This window comes from Heteronotia binoei, chromosome 4 (genome assembly GCF_032191835.1).
Source record: "Heteronotia binoei isolate CCM8104 ecotype False Entrance Well chromosome 4, APGP_CSIRO_Hbin_v1, whole genome shotgun sequence".
In the NCBI taxonomy this organism is placed as follows: Eukaryota; Metazoa; Chordata; class Lepidosauria; order Squamata; family Gekkonidae; genus Heteronotia; species Heteronotia binoei.
The window spans coordinates 103,017,680-103,040,087 of record NC_083226.1 but is presented as its reverse complement, the minus strand read 5'-3'; the positions used below and the strand labels follow the sequence as shown (position 1 = coordinate 103,040,087).

At 45.5% G+C, this 22,408-nt stretch overlaps 1 protein-coding gene across 7 annotated transcripts in view; it reads right to left on the bottom strand.

Moving 5' to 3' along the window:
* MCC (MCC regulator of WNT signaling pathway) overlaps window positions 1–22,408 on the bottom strand; it is a 354,991-nt gene that overhangs the window by 89,286 nt on the left and 243,297 nt on the right. For all 7 annotated transcript variants that reach the window (XM_060235592.1, XM_060235594.1, XM_060235593.1 and 4 more), the window contains one exon: window positions 3,773–3,915. In XM_060235592.1, the coding sequence (XP_060091575.1) occupies window positions 3,773–3,915 (143 nt within the window). The remainder of the gene's footprint in view (window positions 1–3,772; window positions 3,916–22,408) is intronic.

Sequence of the window (22,408 nt, the reverse complement as noted above, 5' to 3'; positions counted from 1 at the left end):
CTGGCCCCTCCCAGAGTATTGGGCCCTTGAGAGCGGACACAAATGCTGCGCAGGTCAGGGCGTACCTTGAGGAACCCGGCATGCTGCAGGACACGAGTCCATTGGACTACTGGGTCTCAAAGGAGATGATCTGGCAGGACCTCTCTGCCGTGGCCCAGGCATTCCTCTCGTGCCCACTGACGAGCGTTGAGAGCGAGAACATTTTTTCCTATGCGGGCGACATTTTCAGCCCACATCACGCAAGCCTCAATCCCGACACAGTGGCAATGCTGGTCTTCTTGAAGGTCAACATGCCACTGATCAGCTGCCCAGACGTGGACTGAGGGTGTATGAAGTGAGCACCTGGTTGTGCCTGCATCCACTCTCAGCCTGGTCTGAGAAGTCAGGGAAATGCTACTCCCTAAAATAAAAGTAGAGAGAGCCCAGAAGGAGCCCCAGCCCAGAGCCCAGTAATTGGTCAATTGATTGGCGGGGAAATGGCCCAGCCCCGACATTTCTCCCATCATGCTGCCTGTCTGACTCAGAAAGAATGCTGCATGAAGTCAGCGCAGAGCAGTAAAAGAAAATTTTCCTAATCCCCAAGTCATCATAGCCAATAGAATTTTTGTGTTATAAACAATTTTATTAGTAACATATGGTAGCAAAGTTATATCTATTTTCCACTCTTTTTCTACGTATCTTTTGAACTTCTTCCACTCCAACTTAAAAAGTTCTAAATCATGGTCTCTTAATATTCTAGTTAATTTGTCCATTTCACTCCATGACGTAACTTTTATAATCCAATCCCATTTCTCTGGTATTTTTTCTTGCTTCCACAACTGCGCATACAATGTCCTAGCAGCTGAGAGCAAGTACCAAATTAAAGTTCTATCTTATAGCCAATAGAATTTTTGAAAGGGCTAAGAAAAACCAACAGCTCCAGTCAGAGTGCCATAATGGTTAAGTGTATGGACTGTTATCTTTTTTTGAACTGGTGTGATTCCCCACTCCTCTGCTGGCAGAGCAGCTGCTGGAGTGGCCTTGTGTCAGCCATGACTCTCTCAGAGTTTTTTTTTTTAAAGGTGACTTCTGTGAGAGCTCTCTCAGGCCAACCCAGGGCATTTACTGTGGGGGGGGGGGGGGAGACGTAAGGGAGACTGTGTGACTTGTTGTGTAAGCTGCTCTGAGACTCTGAGTGAAGGGCAGGAGAGAAATCCAATGTCTTCTTTGTTTTTTTGTCCTCTATTTCTTCTTTTCCTTCTGTTTCTTTTTCATTGGAGGGGAAAGATGGGGGGGAGGCCTGTGATGAGGAGGGCAGCCACACCTTGGCTAAAGTTTCCCTAGTGGGACAGTGATAGCTGGTGTGTGTTGCTGCTGAGAGAGAGGGAATGGTTCCCTCCCTCTCACTCTCTGAGGCCCTCCCATACATCTCCCTCATTTGGGGTGGAATTCTGGCTCGCCTCCTCGTGGTGCAACCTGGGTAATGTCAAAGAGCCTAGACCAGCCAATCGTTCATCGCTCAAGGTAAGTCTGAATGCTTTATCTCGCTTTGTGTCAAATAAAGATGTGGACCTAGGTGTGGTACACTGCTCCTCTTGTTTGAGAATTGTGTTGTTTGGGGCAGGGCTGGAGAGCAGGCATCTGTAGATTGGGTGTTCTGTGGCAGGGAAGCTGTCATCTGGAGGAGTTACCTGGAACCAGCATGCTTGCTGTGTTTGGCCAGATCTCACCACGTTGTTTGGGGCAAGGCTGGAGAGCTGGCATCTGTAGATTGTGTGTTCTGTGGCAGGGAAGCTGGTATCTGGGTGAGAGAACCAGCATGGTTGGTGTGCTTGGCCAGCTCTCCCCGCATTGTTTGGGGCAGGGCTGGAGAGCTGGCATCTGCAGATTGTGTGTTTTGTGGCAGGAAAGCTGGCATCTGGGTGAGAGACCCAGAACCAGCATGTCTGTTGTGCTTGGCCAGCTCTCCCTGCTTTGTTTGGGGCAGGGCTGGAGACCTGGCATCTGTAGATTGTGTGTTCTGTGGCAGGGAAGCTGTCATCTAGATGAGAGACCTGGAACCAGCATGCTTGTTGTGCTTGGCCAGCTCTCCCTGCATTGTTTGGGGCAGGGCTGGAGAGCTGGCATCTCCAAATTGTGTGTTCTATGGCAGGGAAGCTGGCATCTGGGTGAGAGACCCAGAACCAGCATGCTTGTTGTGCTTGGCCAGCTCTCCCCATGTTGTTTGGGGCAGGGCTGAAGAGGTGGCATCTGGGTTTGCTGCAGCCTGGATTTGCTCTGCAGACCTTGACCAGATTATGTTTTGTGTGGTGCTGAGGTTGGCAACTGAGTTTATGTTGGTGCCAGAGTGCATACAGAGTAGATAGATGAATGTAGTGCATTGGGGTCCTATAGAGATTCTCTGATCTGCAGTTAGGTTTGGCTTTGGGTGCCCCAGGAATTGGAACCCTGGTCCAATTTTTTTTTGCCTTGTGGGTTTTGTGTGGGACAGTGCCCTGAAGCTGCACAGCAGTTTTGGGGGCTCTCCCCAAAACCTCCTGCTCCCAGAGCCACTTTTCCCACAGTGGGGGAAGTGGCTAATTGGTTTTTTCTCACCATTGGGAGCAGTGTACCTTTTGGGGTGACCACAGATAGGTGCAGTCTTTTTGGGCCATGGGGGTTGCATGTGGGAAAGTCCCCTGCAGGTTTCCTGCAGTTTTGGGGGCTCTCCCTTAAACCATCTTCTGGCCAGAGCCACTTTTTCCACAGCAATTATAGTGGGGAAGTGGCAATTATAGTAGAGGAAGTGGCTAATAGGGCTTTCTTCAGCAAACTGGGCCTTTTGGGCAGCCCACAAGGACTCCCTGGCCCAATCTTTTTGGGACTTGAGGTTTTTGTAGGGGAGAGTCCCCTGCAGGTTCCATGCAGTTTTGGGGGCTCTCCCTCAAACCCCCTGCCCCCCCAGCAGCCTTTGAGTATGCCCTATGTTGCCATTGAGTTCAATGGCCCATAGGGTATAATGGTGGAATAGGGGCACCTTCTTTGGGTGCCCCAGGAATGGGACCCCCCTAGCCCAATCTTTTTGGGACTTGGGGGATTTGTGGGGGAGAGTCCCCTGCAGGTTCCCTGCAGTATTGGGGGCTCTTCCTCAACCCTCCTGCCCCCCATCAGCCTTTGATTATGCCCTATGTTGCCACTGAGTTCAATGGCCCATAGGGTATAATAGTAGGATAGGGGCACTCTCTTTGGGTGCCCCTGGAATGGGATCCCCTAGCCCAATCTTTTTGAGACTTTGGGGTTTTGCAGGGGAGAGTTCCCTGCAAATTTGGGGGCTTTCCCTCAAACCCCCTCCCATCCAGGCAGCTTCCAATATACCCTATTTTGCCATTGACTTCAATGGCCCTTAGGGTATAAAGGCAGCTGAATACCGTATATATCCGAATATAGCGGTATATTCGGATATATTCGAATACCCTATTCGGTAATATCCAGAATACTGAAAATTTTATTTCTGAATATTTCTGAATCCGGATATTTCTGATTTTTTTTTTTTTGGGTTGACAGCCCTATTTGTGACCTCTTTTTTAAAAAAAGTTGCTCGCCAAGCTGATTTTCCAGTCTTTCTCTACAGCTACTACATTACTGCTACAATGGGTGTATTCAGGTAAGTTTAATTTAATACCTGTAATTTTGCCTGTAAGGCATACCTCATTAATCCTTATTTTTCCTCTGAACATGCTGATAAGTATCAAAAGCTGCAATAGCTTCCTGCTGCTACAGTTTTACATAATCTCCATTTAAAAACATTTCTCACCCATGTCAACTGTGACCATGGTTGACTGGTTCTCTGGAACAGAAACAGAAGCTTGATCTTGGTCCACACTATGTGAATCTTCATTGGCCTCATGTTGGCTGTGACTAAGTTCTGATCGTAGCTCTGAATACTCATCTTCTTCCCTGTGGAGTGAACCAACAATAAATAAATAAAAAATGTATCCCCCTTCTACAGAAACAGCACAAAGTTTGGTTCTACAATTGAAACAACTGAATATCACAGAGTCACTTTCTATTAATGTGATCTATATTGTACATTCATCTAAAGCATATGGACCTAGGAAGTGTTTATAACAATAGCTTTGGAAATTCACAAAATTCAGTATTGAGTGCATTCACCTGACAGATACAATGCAGCCTACTGAACTGAGTTTGCTTATTTATCCTCTGTGTTAGATAATGTAAATACTTTCTATTATATTTATGTCCTAGTCTTCCAATAAGAATTTCAGGGCTGAATACATAGGGATTATTTGGAAAACATGAGAGTTCTCAATTTCATAGCTTTTTATTCTCATTTATGTATTTGGCAACAGTTCTGGTTTTTAACTGTTTATTTTGTAGATTCATTTGTATTGTGTATACATACTGCTCGGGCTTTAAATACAATTCATATTTGTATGTACTATATATAATTTTATATATACGAAGGGTTGGATTTGATAGAATTGTTTCACTCATGGAGATATTCTCCTACAGCAGGAGTCTTCCCTTGACACAATACACACTTCCAAGAGTTTTGTCCTAAGGAAGGCTCCTTACACCAGAGGAAGTAGAGACCTTCACAAGTAGAATGGGATATCCAACACAATGTTATCATGCTAATTTAAAGAAGTACAAATAGTGCTGGAAAAGACATACACTTTATGTAGAAAATTTAATGCAACAGAACAGAAAACTAAGTGGAAATAATGATACATGAGTTCATTTTACATAAAGGAGAAGAAAAATCAAATTACGGATTTTTGAATTGAAATTGCTGAGACGAGAAATTCAGCATCATCCAGTGTAATCCTCATCACTAATTTGTGAGGTAAATTAGGCTGCCACTCGCCCAAGGGCAGCCAATGAGCTATATCAGAGAGTAGCTACTTGAACCCAGATCTCCTTTATCCAAATATGATACACTACCTGGCAATCTATAGTAGCTCTGCAAATTTTCCTGTAAGTACTGAAATTACGGCAAACAGTAATATTTTCAATTTGTAGCATGGTAAGCAAATATATCAAGGACACAGTGCCTGGAAGTTCCTGCACCAATTCTCACTAAAAAAAACCCCTGACTGTATGTGCATACGCGTTTGGAAAAGTTTTCTTGCATTACTATTCATCTAAACATAATATGTGCATGCAATTCTCTCTATGAGGAGAGAGGACTGTGTCCTATCCGCTATAAACTCTCTCTGAAATTAACTGCTGCTTTAAAGTAGCCATTATTTTGTAGCACACAGCTAAAGTTGGTGAGTAAATTTCTGCCACTGGAGTAACCTTGTAAGCCAAAATGCTCTCAAAACGAGGTTGGGAAATTGTCAGGTAGGCACCTGGCTCACTCAGGATCTTTTTACCTGTGTATACAGGATTCCACGTCCAGAAAAGTAATGCTTAAAATATTAGGGACTCTAATTAAGTAAAACAATTATAATTTATTAAGAAAAATATAGGCTTCCATACAATAATAATAATAAAAAATTTATTTTTGTATCCCGTCCTCCCCCGCCAAAGGCAGGCTCAGGGCAGCTAACACGACACGGTATATACCATGATAGTAAAATACGATATTACAACAACAATTAAGCAATTAAAACAAATAAAATTACATTCATAAGTTAAGTTAAAATTAAATAGACAGTTAAACCATTGTGAATTATACATTTCAGTGCTACAGTTCAACTATATCTAGGAAGGCTAGATGTCATTTCCCGGGTTTCATCTTAATGCAAGCTGAAAGAGGGCAGTTTTACAGGCCCTGCAAAACTGATTTAGGTCTCGCAGGGCTCGCACCTCTTCTGGTAGTTGATTCCACCATTGGGGAGCCATTGTTGAGAAGGCTTGCTCCCTTGTTGATTTCAATCTAACCTCTCTTAGTCCAGGGACTTTTAAAAGGTTTTGAGAACTAGATCTCAGTGCTCTCTGAGGGACATATGAGGAGAGGCGGTCCCTAAGGTAGGCAGGTCCTCGACCATATAGGGCTTTAAAGGTAATAACCAGCACCTTATAGCGAACTCGGTACACAATCGGCAGCCAGTGCAGGTTCCGCAGCCTAGGCTGCACATGTTCCCACCGAGGCAGTCCCACTAACAGCCTGGCCGCCGCATTCTGCACTAGCTGCAGTTTCCGCGTTCGGTATAAGGGCAGCCCCATGTAGAGGGCATTACAGTAGTCTAGCCTCGAGGTGACTGTTGCGTGGATCACAGTTGCCAGGTCTCTACGTTCCAGGAAGGGGGCCAACTGCCTCGCCCTCCTAAGATGGAAGAAGGCGGATTTAGCAGTGGCAGCTATCTGGGCCTCCATTGTCAGGGAAGGCTCCAGTAGCACTCCCAAACTCTTGACCCTGCGCACTGGAATCAGTGACGCACCGTCAAAGGTTGGTAGGGAGATCTCCCCTCCCAGCCCGCTGCGACCTATGGAAAGGACCTCGGTCTTCGCTGGATTCAGCTTTAGCCCACTCAGCCTGAGTCAGTCCGCCACGGCTTGCAACGCCCAGTCCAGATTTATAGGGACATCGTCAGTCCGGCTGTCCATCAATAGATAAAGCTGGGTGTCATCAGCGTACTGGTGGCAACCCAGCCCATACCTCTGGGCAATCTGGGCAAGGGGGCGCATGTAGATGTTAAATAACATCGGGGAGAGAACTGCCCCCTGAGGCACCCCACAATTAAGTGGGTGCCTCTGGGACAGCTCTCCTCCAATCGCCACCCTTTGTCCCCGATCTTCAAGGAAGGAGGAGAGCCACTGTAAGGCTAGCCCCCGAATTCCTGCATCGGCGAGGCGGCGGGTCAGCAGCCGGTGGTCGACCATATCGAACGCTGCCGACAGGTCTAACAGCAGCAGTACTGCTGATCCGCCTCGAGCCAGAAGTCACCGGAGGTCATCCATGAGGGCGACCAGAACTGTCTCCGTCCCATGGCCCGGGCGGAAGTTGGACTGGTATGGGTCTAAGGTGGAAGTGTCATCCAGAAAATCCTGCAACTGCAACGCCACAGCCCTCTCTATAATTTTGCCCAAAAAGGGCAAATTTGAGACCGGCCGGTAATGAGCCAATTCGGCCGGGTCTGATGTAGCCTTTTTCAGGAGAGGGCAGACCACTGCCTCTTTCAGGGGTGTTGGAAAGAGACCCTCTGAAAGAGATCTATTTACGATGTCCCGTATAGGGCATCTTAGCTCCTCCTGGCAAGCCTTAATTAGCCAAGAGGAGCATGGGTCCAGATCACAAGTCGTTGGGCGTGCTGTGACAAGAATTCTGTCGACTTCCTCCAAGCTGAGAGGGTCAAAGCAGTCCAAGATCAAACTAGAAGACATGCATTGGGTCTCGAGTTCACTTACTGTGTCTAAATTGGCAGGGCAGTCCTGGCGGAGCAACTGGATCTTATCTGCAAAAAATTTCGCGAAAGCCTCACAGCCTGTCTCCAATTCCTTAGCTTTTGGATTGCCCTGTGGCAATGTAGTGAAATTCCGAATTACCCTAAATAATTGTGCCAGGCGCGAGTTTGCAGACGCAATCTTGGCCGCAAAGTATGTTTTCTTTGCTGCCTTGACTGCCATCTCATAGGACTTCATAAACTTCCTATAAGATGTTCTAGCCGCTTCGTCACGGGTACGCCGCCATTGCCTCTCTAGCCGTCTGAGACCTTGTTTCAGCTGGCGTAACTCGGGGGTATACCACGGGGCCAGCCTAATCCGAGGTCGTAGAGGGCGTCGAGGAGCGATCTCATCGATGGCCCTAGAGAGCCGGGTGTTCCAGGTCTCAACCAGGCCATTGAGGGAATCGCCAGAGGGCCAGGAATCCCGCAGAGCCATTTGGAACCGTTCTGGGTCCATCTGGCTCCACGGGCGAGCCATAATACGCTCGTCGCCTAAACAGGTTTGGGGTGGCATATCTACACGAGCCCTGAGGGCGAAGTGGTCCGACCATGGCACCACTTCAGCGGTTATATCGTCCACTGTAACCCCGGCCGCAAAGATCAGGTCTAACATGTGCCCGGCCTGGTGAGTGGGGGTTGTAACAAATTGAGAGAGGCCTAGCGTCGCCATGGAAGACACTAGGTCCGTCACCTGACTGGAGGCCGGGTCATCAGCATGGACGTTGAAGTCACCCAGGATTACCAACCTTGGGTGCTCCAGCGCCCAGCCTGTCGCCGCCTCGAGCAGGGACGGTAAGGCGCTAGCTGGTGCGTTAGGCGTACGGTACACCAGCCAGATCGCCAACCCCTCCCCAGCCTCCCACGCCAGACCGGCACATTCAATACCCTCGATCCTTGGGGCCGGGAGCGCCCTAAAGGAGTAAGCCTCTCGTATAAATAATGCCACTCCTCCTCCCCGCCCGCTAGTCTGCAATTGGTGGAAGACTGAATAACCTGGGGGAGCTGTTTGTGAGAGGGCTACTGTATCACCCTCTCAATTCCAGGTTTCAGTCACGCAAGCCAGGTCCATGTCCTGCTCGAGTAAAATACTCATCAAAACACACATTCAGTCATAGGAAACATAGATAGAGAGATAGGGGAACACATGGGTAGACAAATAGGGCGATATTTACCTATCGTAGTCTTCGAGGAAGGCTCCAATGGTGATAAGCAAGGAAGTGGGAGAAGAGACCCGAAACTGATCAGGAAGTTGGGATACTGATAGAAGCACACCTGTGGGTAGCTAGTCCACAGATTATAAGGACTCTCTTGAGCCCTTAGGAGATGGAAGGTACAAGGGAGGAGGAAAGTGGTCAGCTGGTGTGTGACCTCACAAAAAGGGGAGGTTTTGCAGTGACCTTAAGGGCTGACTACTGCAACAACCAATAGAAAGTTCATTGGTGGCACCTAATTGGGTGCTTGCTCTTGACCAATGGACTTGCCTGGATCCTGGATAGCTGAGAGAACTTTCAGGTTGAAATGGACCAGGGGGAGGCTCCATAGTGACAGTTGGGAAGAAGAATAGAGAGATTACTTGGGTGGGGAGATGCTTAGGACTATTGGACTTATCTAAAAGGGTGACAATAGAGAGTCAAATCATGGCCTAGGTAACACCCAGTTTGTACAAAGGAACTTGGCTCTGGCTGAAGATGGTCTTCCTCTTCTTCTGTCTTCTTCTTGGCACTAGTCTTTGTCTAGAGTTCCGTTAAACAAAGAAAGTGGCGGTTGGACAATTAACCACTCCTGGGGTGGGTAGGTTGCTTGCAGGCATAGGTGACATCTGGTGTGTACGTGAGCCATTCGCTTCACTTGAATGCAGTCAAGCCTGGTAGGAAGATGGCTGCGTGTGGTGTTAGCCCTCCACAGTGGATTCCATGGTCAGAACTTCATAACCGTTCGCCTGGATAGCTCCTGGTGGCGCAGTCTCTTCCACTCCAATGCTGGGATGGCTGTCGACGGGGAAAAACAGGTTGCTTACCTGTAACTGATGATCTTCGAGTGGTCATCTGTGCAGCCAAACTGATGGGATTAGGCGCCAGCACCGATCTCAACCGGTAAACTTAAAAGCTGCGGATTTCCGTGCCGACGTCCCAGTGCGCATGCCCAGAAGCCCCACTGCGCATGCCCACTAAAACGGGAGCAGACATCCCGCCAGTTCCTTCTGACCACTGCAGAAGCCCAAGATGGACCGGCAGCAGAGGGGAAGGAGGGTGGGTAGTGTGATTGCACAGATGACCACTCGAAGATCATCCGTTACAGGTAAGCAACCTGTTTATCTTCTTTGTGGTCTCTGTGCATCACACTGATGGGAGATTAGGAAGCTAACTTCCTACCTGGAGGAGGCTGCGACGGTCCATCAGCAGGAAAGAGACTGCAGAACAGCACGGCCCACTGACGCATTTTGGCGAAGACGTAGGTCCAGTGACTAGCTAGTCGCGTGACTAGCTACAAGCTTTTGGCGAAGACGTAGGTCCAGTGATTCACAAAGGTATGCGGTGAGGACCAGGTGGCAGCCTTACAAATGTCCTGGATCGAAACGCCACTCAGGAAAGCCGCCGAAGTCGCCATAGCTCGAGTGGAATCGGCTCTTATGAGCCCTGGCAGGGGCCTCTTGCTCAATAGACAGCAGAGTTTTATGGTCTCAATTATCCATTTAGAAAATCTTTGGGACAAGATCCGCTGCCCTAAAGAAGCAGTGGCATAGGAAAGAAAAAGTCTGGAAACTTTCCTCGAAGGATTTACACGATGGAGATAGAACGATAACGCTCGTTTCACATCCAAAGCATGAAGTCTCCTTTCAGCATCATTGGCCGGATTAGAAAAAAACACCAGCAGGGAAATTTCAGAGTTCAAATAAAAGGAAGAGATCACCTTGGGAAAGAAGGTGACATCCACGCAAAGCACTGCGCCTTCATTGGTGAAACACAGGTAGGGGGCGTTGCATTTGAGTGCTGCCAGCTCACCCACTCCTCGCAGAAGTAATTGCCACCAAAAAAGCCGTTTTCCACGCCAAAAATTGCGAAGTGGCCATCAGCTCAAAGGTTTTCCCCGCTAGAGCACGTAAGACCAAGGAGAGGTCCCAAGTCGGAGTAGGCTGTCTCACAGCAGGATACAATCTAGAGAGCCCTTTGAGAAACCTCTTAGTATCAGAATGTGTGAAAACAGAATGTCCATCTATCTGGGAATGATTAGCGGATATGGCAGCCAAATAAACACGCAACGATGAGACTGCCAATCCCTTATCCAAAAGGGAAAGGAGAAAATCAAAAATGGCAGGTAGACCCGCTGTTCACGGGTCTAAAGAAAGATTAGAAGAAAACTGAATGAAATGTGACCATTTATAGGCATAGGACTTGCGCGTAGAAGGTTTCCTGCTATTCAATATAACAAATTGAGCTCTGTCTGACAATAAAGTCACTGTAGACACCACGCTGTTAATTTCAGATGTGGTACATCGTGGTGTACCACGCGGCCCTGGTGCGGGAGAAGATGATTGAGGCCTGAGGAAAATGGTGAAAGTTTCCCTTGGCTAGATGAAGGACCAGGAAGAACCAATGCTGTCTACGCCACCAGGGTGTCACGAGGATGCCCACAGGTCTTTCCCTCGAAATCTTCTGCACCACCCTGTTGAACAGAGGAATGGGAGGAAACAGGTACACATGCTGCTGATCCCACGGAAAGAGGAGGCCGTCCCCCAAGGACAGGGGATCTGTCGTCCCCCCCCGCAGCAGAACAGTTTGCATTTCCTGTTGCTGCGCGTGGCAAAAACGTCTATCTCCAGTGTTCCCCAACTCAGAAAAACTGGATGAAGGAAGTCCCAGTTGAGCTCACATTCATGAAGCGAAGCTCCCCCTTGACTGAGGAAGTCTGCACACGCATTCAAGTCCCCCGGAAGATGTGCCACCACCAAAGACACACCCATTGATATGCACATCTCCCATATGTTCAGAGCAAGTACACAGAGTCTGCGGGAGACCGTACACCCCTGCCTGTTTATATAAGACATGGCCATTGTATTTTCGTTTTGCCCTTGAGAAGTGACTGAAAGGACTGGATAGCATGGAATATCACCAACAGTTCCAAGAAATTTATATGTTAATTGGACCACCTGTCCCCATGCATAAGCCGTTCATATGTGCTCCCCAACCCCATCTGACGTTATTGTGACTGACGGGGATGGTCGGTGGAAGGAAGCCCCCTCCATCAGCTGCTGCCGCTGTTGCCACCAGGTGAGAGAGGATAGAACTTCTGGAGGGATGGTCATCAGACGAGATGGAGAATCGAGATTGCATTTGAAGTGTTTGAGGAACCATAGTTGCAGGATCCTCATATGCAGCCTGGCGAAGACCAGAACCAAAGTAGTGGCTGCCATGAGGCCCAAAAGACGCTGAATCTGACGAGCTGTGACCGTAGGTCTGCGCCGAATGGCCTGAACAAGATTGATTATGTCCTTCGCTCGATTTGGAGGAAGGAAGGCCTTGCAAGCATTGGTGTCTATTATGGCTCCTATAAATTGCACCCTCTGAGATGGTTGTAGGTGGGACTTCTTTTGGTTGACCTGCAGACCCAGCTCCCAAAGAAGAGCGAGAGTAATGGCAATGTGCTGTAGAAGATGGACCCTGGATTCTGCCACAAGGAGCCAATCGTCTATGTAGGGGAATACGGTTATTCCCTGCAATCTCAGATGGGCTGCGATAACCACCATAGTCTTGGTGAAAACCCTGGGGGCTGTAGAAAGACCGAAGGGCAACACCCGGTACTGGAAATGGGCTGCCCAATGGTGAATCTGAGGTACTGCCTGTGAGAAGGGTGAATGGAGATATGGAAGTACGCGTCTTATAAGCCCAGCGTGGCCATCCAATCCCCGCGATTGAGAAGAGGGAGGATGCTGGGTAACGAGGTTATTCTGAATTTGTGGTAGGTGATGAACAAGTTCAAGGCTTGAAGGTCCATGATCGGTCAAAGACCTCCGTCTCGTTTTGGGACCGTGAAGTAGCGAGAGTAAAAACCGAGTCCCCTTTGATCTAAGGGAACTTGTTCGATGGCTTGTTTGAGAAGAAGAGACCAAACCTCTTCTCGCAAGGTGTCTGAAGGACTGGTGGAAATGAATGTCGGAGTGGTTGGATTCTGATGGAATTCAATCACATAACCCCGCCGGATTATGGATAGGACCCATTGGTCTGAAGTTCTGTTGTACCAGGCCAGGAGACAGGGGGAGAGGCAGGTATGGCCCAAAGAGAACAGGTGGGAAGGGAGGAAGGACAAAGGGCAGTCAAAGCCCCTGCTTGGGCTGTTTAGGGCCCTTCTGATGAGAAGACTGAGCAGAGGAAGGAGAGTATTTAGATTTGGCTCCATACGAAGGCTTGGTGAATGGCTGAGTCGATTTCGGGCGCCAAAATTGCTCTGACGGAAATTTCGAATAAGGTTTTTTATTCCACGGTTTGGGCCAAGGTCGTTTAGTTTGGGAACGTTGCGTGGAGACTCCCAGGTTCCTGGAGGTTTGGATACTCTTATCCATCTCCTGCAGCACCGAATCGGTATTAGAACTGAAGAGGCCATTGCCATCAAAGGGTAGATCCTCAATATAGGCTTGGGTGTCTGGTTGTAAGGCCATGGAGCATAACCAGGAATGGCGTCGTAGAGTGATGGCCGTTGTCAGGGTCTTGGCACAGGTGTCATCCAAGTGCTTGGCCGAGTTTAGTTGCTGCTTGGCTAGGGTCATTCCCTCCTTTTGAATCTTCCGCAGAGCAATCCTGCTCTGTTCCAGGAGGCTGGGCAAGATGTTGGAAACCTGCTCCCAGAGAGCATATTGATAATGACCCATACAGGCGGTGTAATTGGCAATTTTAACACCCAGGGAGCCAGCAGAATACAGCTTTCTTCCTAAGTTGTCCAATTTTTTCCCTTCCTTATCTGGTGGAGCAGAATGGGTCTTCTTTGCCTTGGAAGATGAGGACACCACTATGGAATTCAGCTTGGGGTGGGTGCAGAGGAAGGCTGCACTGGACTCTTGTATGCGATACATGTGGTCCAGCCTACGAGATGAGATGGGCATGGAGGCTGGTTTCTCCCAAGAAGATTTTGCAGTATGCAGCATGACAGTAGTGAGTGGTAGAGCTACCGCAGTAGAAGTGTCCATTTGAACGCTGTCAAAGACAGTGTCTGTGATCACTGGTTGAGGTTGGACAGTAGTGAGGGACAAAGACTGAGCCATACACTTAATCAGGTCACCATAAGACTTTAAGTCCTCTGAAGGCGAAATGGGTTGCTCCTCTGCTATCTTCTGTGGAGGAGAGGGTTCCCCAGGTGATGATGTTGTTTCTTGTTCCTCCGGAGTTGACCTTTCAATGGACCTGGGTGACGCATCAAGGGAATCAGAGCACTCCAATAAGTGTGGAGTCGGGGATGACAGAGGCTCCGTTATTACGCCCTTTGACTGCTCCGGAGAAATCTGTAAAGCAGGGTCCCGATGGGGTCGAATCGGTTCGACATGGGGCAGCTTCGACACCGACGCAGAGGGTACCCTTCTAGATGGTCTATAAGAGGTTCGGGATTGATGAGAAGCTTCGGAAAACTGATCCCAGTCCATCTGGCGAGGTGGAAGCCAAGGAAAAGAAGGTTGCATGGGATACGCCACTGATGCTGATCCCATGGGATTTGCGAAGGCAAGCGGTGCGGAGGAGAACGATCGACCTCTCGGTGTCAAGGAGAGCAGCTTCTTGAAGAGCGGTCCCTTTGAGATTCATGCAATCGACCTCAAAGGAGCAGACTCCGGGATCGAGAGACCTCAGTTGCCCTTTGGGATCGACCAGGCAGGCTCCTCTCGGTGCCATAATGCTGTGCCGGTTCAATCTCCTGATCGGAGTCAGAGGATATGACGAGCTCCATTGACATCGAGGTGAGGATCGGAGGGCTTGGCCGACGACCCGGTGAAGCGAATAGCTTCAGTGGTGGAACAATCGGTGCCGTCGGGTCCGATGGTGAGACCAGAGGAGCTGGAGAGACGGATTTGGTATGTTTTGGCTTATCCGATCTCTTAGCTTTCTTCTTCTTCTCCTCATGAGCGCCCTTATCCTCCTTATGCCTCTTAGCAGGCATAGAGGAATCTGACATAGCAGCCGAGCCCGAGCGTTTGTGAGGGCGATTGGCGTCGAAAAGGGGACAATCGATCTCGAGCGATGTCGATGGGTCAGCCAGTGCGGTCTGTTGCTCGACCCATTCTGCTGAGGACAGTTTCCGAGGGGATAGCGGCTGCTCCATAAGGGCTGCTGCAAGGCGGGCAGCTCTGTTCTTTTTGGTCTGTTTAGAGAACTTTGCGCAGTGTGCACAAGAGTCCGTTCTATGGAGCTCCCCAAGGCACAGTAGGCACAATGAATGTCCGTCAGGTGGGACGATTTTACTCCCACACTTAGAGCACTTAGGAGGAGGGCTTGGTGAGGATCACACTTCCTCGGTAATTAGAAAAAATTATACAATTTTTCTTCTAATCATGGAAAAGGAAATGCAATTTTCTGTGAATCCCTTCTGTGCTTTCACAGATGGTCTACTTGCATGAGCAGTGATTTCAGCAGGTAAGTAAGCTGCAGTAACATCTGCACTAGTTATAAACTGACAAGAGAGAGTTTAGGACAAGTTATGAAGAAGGGAGAGTCAAAGGGAAAAAATAAGTTATAAATTTCGTGTTGCACCAGTTTTCTCACAACCTATATTTAGACATCTTGAAAATACAGCTTTTCAGATTACTTACAGAAACTCAAAGCAAACATCTAACTAAATGCAGCAGTGGTTATGCTCAGGTTAGATCAAAACAGTATTTGAAAGCATTATGTAGTATCTGTTAAAGTAGACAAGGAACCAAGCATTAAACTGCAAGAAATACAAGATAATGAAGATGTATGTATGTGGATTAATGTTCTCTGAATAAGTTAATTATTAGCTACAACACAAGCCAACAATAATTAGCTTCAGACAAAAAACAATTACCATGCTGTCAAGGAGCTGTCTATTTCTGGTCAAAAGGGTAATTCATTTGTTCATTTAATGTCAACTCTCTGCAATTAGTCCTTCATTTAAAAATCTGAATTACCTCTCTGAGAGGAAGAGAGAATTGGCTAATCACAATGATAACACTTTAAAAAGCACACTGCTGTGAACTTTGCTTTTCTATTCTTTTTAGCCAACAAGATTTAAACCCAAATAATCCATGTATGAGTTGTTTAAACTGCTGAAGTATTTTGCTATCAGATGGAAGCAGAATTGAAACTATATGTTCACAGCCCCTATATTTACCTTAAAACTATCCCCATGGATATACTATAGTGTACTCAAAAAAGGTCCTGTTCAAAGGTTCCATTTGTAGTTTCCATTTGGTTCATTTCTCTTCAGCTTCATTTGGTTTCTTGCAGCACTTCACAATTAACAGCTAATTATCAGCTCTTTCCTGTCACATAATAAGTAACTGGTACCAATGTATAAATGGAAATTATACAATAATCACCGGTCAACAATAAAGATATTCACACTCTGAATGTGTGTACATGCATTTGATTTAGTGCAAAAATTAGACAAATAATACAAAGTAACAATAAGGTATCTGTACTCCCCCAATAAATGCACTCTAGGGTTTTGGCATAGGAACCAGCTTTAACATAGTCCGCAGTTGTGTCCTGTAGGGTGGAGTCCTTAATAGTTCCGCTTGTAATGTCGTAGTGGAGAGAATAAGGAGCCATATAGAAAGGAATCCTCATGGTTTCGCTCTGTTCACTACTTCGTCAGCCTCTTCTCTCACAGTTTTCGGGAGCCACAGATACTTTGTTTCAAACCTCTGCTGGCAGCAAAAGTTTAGGGCATGTGTTGATCCGTATTTGAAACAAAGTATCTGTGGCTCCAAAAAGCTGTGACAGAAGAGGCTGACAAAGTAGTGAGCAGAGCGAAACTGTGAGGATTCCTTTCTATACGATTTCGTATTTTCTCCACTATGACATAACAAGCAGAACTATTAAGGACTCCACCCTACAGCATGCAACTACGTACTATGTTAAGGCTGGTTCCTATGCCAAAACCCTAGAGTGCATGTATTGGGGGAGTACAGATACCTTATTGCTCCTTCGTATTATTTGTCTAATTTTTGCACGAAATCATTTTTCTCTCTTTCTGCCTTTTTTTCTCTCTTTCTGCCCATCACTGTCTTTTTGTGCCCCTGTCTTTCTCCCAGCCTCCCCCCTGCTTCCTCCCACCCCCCACAGCAGCAGTGGCAGCAACAGCTCTCCAAGAATCAAAATGGAACTCCCAGCTACAGAGATCAATTCCCCTTATGGCTGCCAGCTCCAGGTTGGGAAATTCCTGTAGATTTGAGGGTGAAGCCTTGGGATGGTGATGCTAGAGGAGGGAAGCAGCCTCAGCAGGGTAAAATGCCAAATACTCCACCCTCCAGCCTTCACCTGGAAGTTGGCAATTGAAGCTCTTGTGGAGAAAATGGCTGCTTTGAAGGGTGGATTCTGTGGCATTATGTCCAGTTGAGGCCTCTCCCTTCCCTAAATCCTGCCCCCTCAGAATTCACCATGAATTCTCTAAAAATTTCCCAACTTGGAGATGGCAACCCTTGTCGGGCCTAGGGTTGCCAATCCCCAGGTGAGGGCAGGGGATCCCCCGGTTTAGAGGCCCTCCCCCCGTTTCAGGGTCGTCAGAAAGCGGGGGGAGGGGAGGGAAATGTATGCTGGGAACTCTATTATTCCCTATGGAGATTTATTCCCATAGAAAATCATGGAGAATTGATCCTTGGGTATCTGGGGCTCTGGGGGGGGGAGGTATTTGGGGTAGAGGCACCAAGTTTTCAGTATAGCATCTAGTGCCTCTCTCCAAAATACCCCCCAAGTTTCAAAAAGATTGGACCAGGGGGTCCAATTCTATGAGCTCCAAAAGGAGGTGCCCCTATCCTTCATTATTTCCTATGGAAGGAAGGCATTGAAAAGGTGTGCCGTCCCTTTAAATGTGATGGCCAGAACTCCCTTTGGAGTTCAATTATGCTTGTCACAGCCTTGATCTTGGCTCCACCCCTACTGTCTCCTGGCTCCACCCCCAAAGTCTCCTGGCTCCACCCCCAAAGTCCCCAGATATTTCTTGAATTGGACTTGGCAACCCTAGTCGGGCCTGGCCCAGTGAGTCCTCCCTTAAAGGCTAAAATAGGCCTGAAAAGGCCCCTTCCCCCTGCCTTTCACTGACAAAACCAAGCTTTGAATATGATGGTTGCCTAGCAATAGCTACCAAGGGAATCAGTTTAATCATTTTTGGCTTTTGAAAGCTGCCCAGAATACTTTTTTTAATTCACATTTTTCTGCAAACCTATGGTTCTTTTCATGTTTTTAGAAGGATCTGTCTTGCCTGGTCATAGTTCCAGTCACTGGATTTAAGTTTCCAAAAATATCCCGACTTTGCTATTTGTGTGTGTGTATAGTTTAATAAATATATTTTCCCACTGCACTAAACTTTTTTACTTTTTCTTATTTTAATTACAGCATACTTAAGCCTTTTCTTCTCTCCCCACCGAATGAACTAATAATTTATGATTCAGTGCCACTGCTCAGAAGAACTGGTTTTCTGGCTGGGCTATGAGACAGATGCTATTGGTGGCTTTAGTTGATCACCTCCATTTCACTGTCATCAAAGGCTGTGCTTCTTTGTTATTGCAACCGGCTACCTACAGCCTTAGATATAGTGGACCATGTCATGGCCTGAGACAGCTGAAGACTGAAGCAGATATAAAGCAATGTGCTATGTAAAATTTTAAATAGTTCTTTACAGGCTGGACTCAGATGGTTGCAGGTGATGACCAGCTGTCATCAGTGTGGGACCTGTCCCAGAAGGCTTATTCCCCCTGCTGTTCTTTTTTAAAATAGTTTATTAAAATCCCAAAAGTAATACAAAAATAAAATAAAATAAAAAGTGAAACAAAATTACAGAGCAAAACTAAAACAAAAACAAAATAGAGCAAGACTGCAAATTAATACATACATAGTATAGCCATACAGACAAACCATCAGACACTCAATAGCAAACAAAATTCAAGTATCTCCTTGGCAATTTACAACGTGGATTACTTTGAGAAGTTACATATTGAAAAAAACAAAACCATTTCTCTTCAAAATTTGACTTATACAATAAGTTATCAGATGTAAGAATTTGTGATCCCAACTTATCTGAAACAAGGATATCCCATACTTGTATAAACCACTTTCTAACTGTTGGAGCAGACCTTTTCTTCCAGTATTGAGCTATTCCGACTTTTGCAGCAAGTATTAAAGAAGGCACTAAATGTATAGGTAAAGCCCTTCGGAGAGAACATTCCTAGTTCTGGAGCTGGCTGCCATGAATAGGTCAATAACCACAGCTCTACTTTCTTTGTGTAGACTGTCTACGTTGGGAAAATCAAGATTTCCTTAGGAGTTTCCCCAGTAAAAAAGTAGGCTTGTACATAACAAAAGTATCATAAAAGATGACTCTTTTGTGGATTCTGGTACAGAGTGATGATCTTAATATTCTGACATGCCTAGTATAGTATATTGACTGGCACCATGAAAAGTTAACTTCTTTTTAGCAGGTGGATGCTGCTGACATTTAATCATATCAGAATTACTGATCCAGCATTTAATCAGGGCAATGACTCATCCTGATAGGTAACAAATCAGAAAAAGGCATGCAACATGATAGTGAAATGTAACCTTTTAAACTGCTTCCTTTAGTTAAGTGTTCAGCAAGAAATTATACGTGACAAATGGATGATTTCTCCAGCATCACCTCCACTAAGGAATTCATCTGGGGTGTTGGCAGGATGTGTGCACAGCAATTCTCTCATGATTTCAAATACAATTTAGACTTTGGCTTTTTTCCAACGTTCATTCTGCTTTAATTAGTGCTGGTAAAGCACTTTGATATCCTCAGTGTGAAGTCCCTTATGCACAAAGTTTGTTAAAATGATGTTTTTGCTAGAAGTTTTGTCTAATTTTTTCATAATAGGCACTTTTCATTTGTAGTTACTTTTCTAGGATAAAGATAGACACAACCAACAAAACTGTTTGAAATACAATGTTTTCCTCTCCCACTCAAAACTATTTTTTTTTGTAAATTTAAGGATTTCTCTTCAAATTTATTTATTGGACATTCCAACAAAAGAAAGAGAAGCTTACAGAATAATAAAATCTCAATAGTTTATTAAATGTAACAATAAAAACAACAGCTTACATCACAATAAAAACAGCAACCCAAGAAAGCAGTAACCATGCAGCACATAAAAATTCACTCCTAAATAATTCCTCCAACTCACAAACTCAATCAAATCTCACAGAGAGTTCTAAAATACCAAACATTTATGCAACGAAAAAGAAATATGCAACTCACTCCAAAAGCTCACTGGAACAAAATGCCGTCACCAAACTTCCTAAGTATTTTCAGAGGAGACACCCTACAAATTTCCTCTGGCAGATTTCCAAAGGGTAGGATCCACTACAGAGAAGGTGTCACCAGTTCACAGGGCAGAATAATCTGAAAGGATTTAACAGAAGAGAGAGAACTCACCTAAGCTAATGTGAGAGCTTACTAAGCAATGAAGAAAATATCTGAAGGAAGTTTTTCTGGTTGTTTTTTTAAAACCAGAGAGGGGAAACCTTTCTTACTCTAGGGACTTTAAATAATAATAGTTTATTTTAAAAGAAACTTGCTACATAGAAATGAAAATTCAATAGTTTGACACTTGGTTATCACTCCTCAGTTAATTGTTGATGATTTAGTGTAAAGTGCGTAATCTACGCACAAGCAAAATTAAGAGCTATTTGTAGTTTGAATGTATTTCTGTATCATAAATTATTCTTAATAATTAAGGGCTGTTTGTACAGTTAATTTTGCTTATTTCAGACATGATGACTAATGAACATTCTTTGTACTGGCATTCTCATGGATGAAGATGATGCACAACCACATATTATAAGGAAAGAATCTGTATAATTTACAATAGCAAAAACAAACTGGACACAGTAATTAAGCCTCTAATTTCATGAGGGCAATCCAAAATTAATGTTCTCTCCTTTATGGAGATATAATTATTCAAACAGCTGACTTCATAAACATTTGCAATAAAAACTTTAAAGTATTAACTACAAATGCAATGTATCAGAAGCGTGCAGCATTATACTGGTGTCAACTTCAAAGTGAAATGTAAAAGTTGAAATGTGCATCCTTTGTCACTGTGGAGGAAACCATAATTGTTCACCAGTAACTGCTTTTCTTCAAACAAGTTCTTAGTGACACGTATGGGAATGCACCTGTAGAAAACACGAGAGATCTTCTAGACAGTTCCTTCCCTGATACCCAGGAACAAGACTCTTCCCATTTGATGAGACTTCCCCCACACTGGACCCCCAGAAAATGGTGATTTTACACAGTATAATTCTGTGTAAGTAGTCTTTGGGAAATCCTTGCAGAGTAGACTGGCCAATTAAAAAACAAAATATCATTATCAGATTTCCTGGTGTCTAGAGATTATAATGCCAGAGGAATAAAAATGCTAATGATGCTGGTTTGATTTGTTTACATTCATTTTAGAGTTTTCCCTTACAGCATATAGTTTCCTCCCTAAAAAACTACAGACCTTTTACTGATATATATCATGTCAGAGTCATTCACCACCTTACATTATTTTTTTGTTGATGAATATAAAGAAATTTCATAGTGATGCATTGTTACCAGTGTTCACTGGTTGGATGGCGAGATATATACAGTGAGCTATGTGAAATCTGTATATATATGAGCATATCAAGTAATGTGCTTTTTTAAAATATCAGATTTCTTTTTCATTTGTTAAGTTCACTTTTATGCTGGAAGACAGGGTTACCATATTTTAAAACCAAAAAAGGGGACATACTGGCTGACTACTTTCCTGGCTATACTACTAATTGCTACTGAGATCCCCCACTCCTCCATTTACAGCTGCTGGAATAGCCTTGGGTTAGCCATAGCTATCACAGGAGTTGTCCTTGAAAGGGCAGCTGCTGTGAGAGCTCTCTCAGCCCCACCCACCTCACAGGGTGTCTGTTGTGGGGGGAGAAGATATAGGAGATTGTAAGCCGCTCTGAGTCTCTGATTCAGAGAGAAGAGTGGGATATAAATCTGCAGTCTTCTTCTTCTAAGAATATTCCTAACCTTCCAACTCAATGAGAATATTTTAATCAGTTTTTTAAAAAGAGCTCAAAAGAGGATGGACACACAAAAATAGGATATGTCCTCTACAAAGAGAACATCTGTAACCCTGCTGGAAGAGAAAAACCTGAAAACATGCAGGTAGTGAAGATACACAATCCCTAGGGTTTACAGAACAAGGCCCTCATTGGTCAGGGGGCTTAGTACTTCCCAACTGTTTCCCATTTCATCCCTTCAGTTCTGCTTTTTCTTTGCACTTCTCTTCCATCACTGTCATCTACAACTACCTTGTTAAAAATCTTTTTAAACTCCAAGAACTGCAAACACAAGACAGGGTATAAATCTGCAGTCTTCTACTAAGAATATTCCTAACCTTCCAACCCAAATGAGAATATTTTCATCAGTTTTTTAAAAAGAGCTCAAATACAACTGCAAATAAATTTGTAATTATGCAATTATGGTCCTAAAGGCAGGGAAAGGAGTGAGAGTGAAGGAGAGAACAACCAACCAGATACAAGACTGGAGTGAAAAATGGGCCACAGCTTTACTGAATATAACCACAGGAGAACTGATGGAACCTGGGGCCTGCATTCAGCACTGGATGACTTGCCTGTTGATCCATGGCACCCCCCATTCTCCAGCCCACCTACTGGGGAAAGACCATGGAATGGCAACTTGCAGGATTTCACATAGACATAAGCCACTGTGTAGTTCCCTTGCCGCCACAGGGTGAGAGCCAGATGGCACACCCTGAGCTGGGCAGGTCTTTTCCCCAAGATCCCTTATGGGGGTCCCCCAAGCAGATGAAG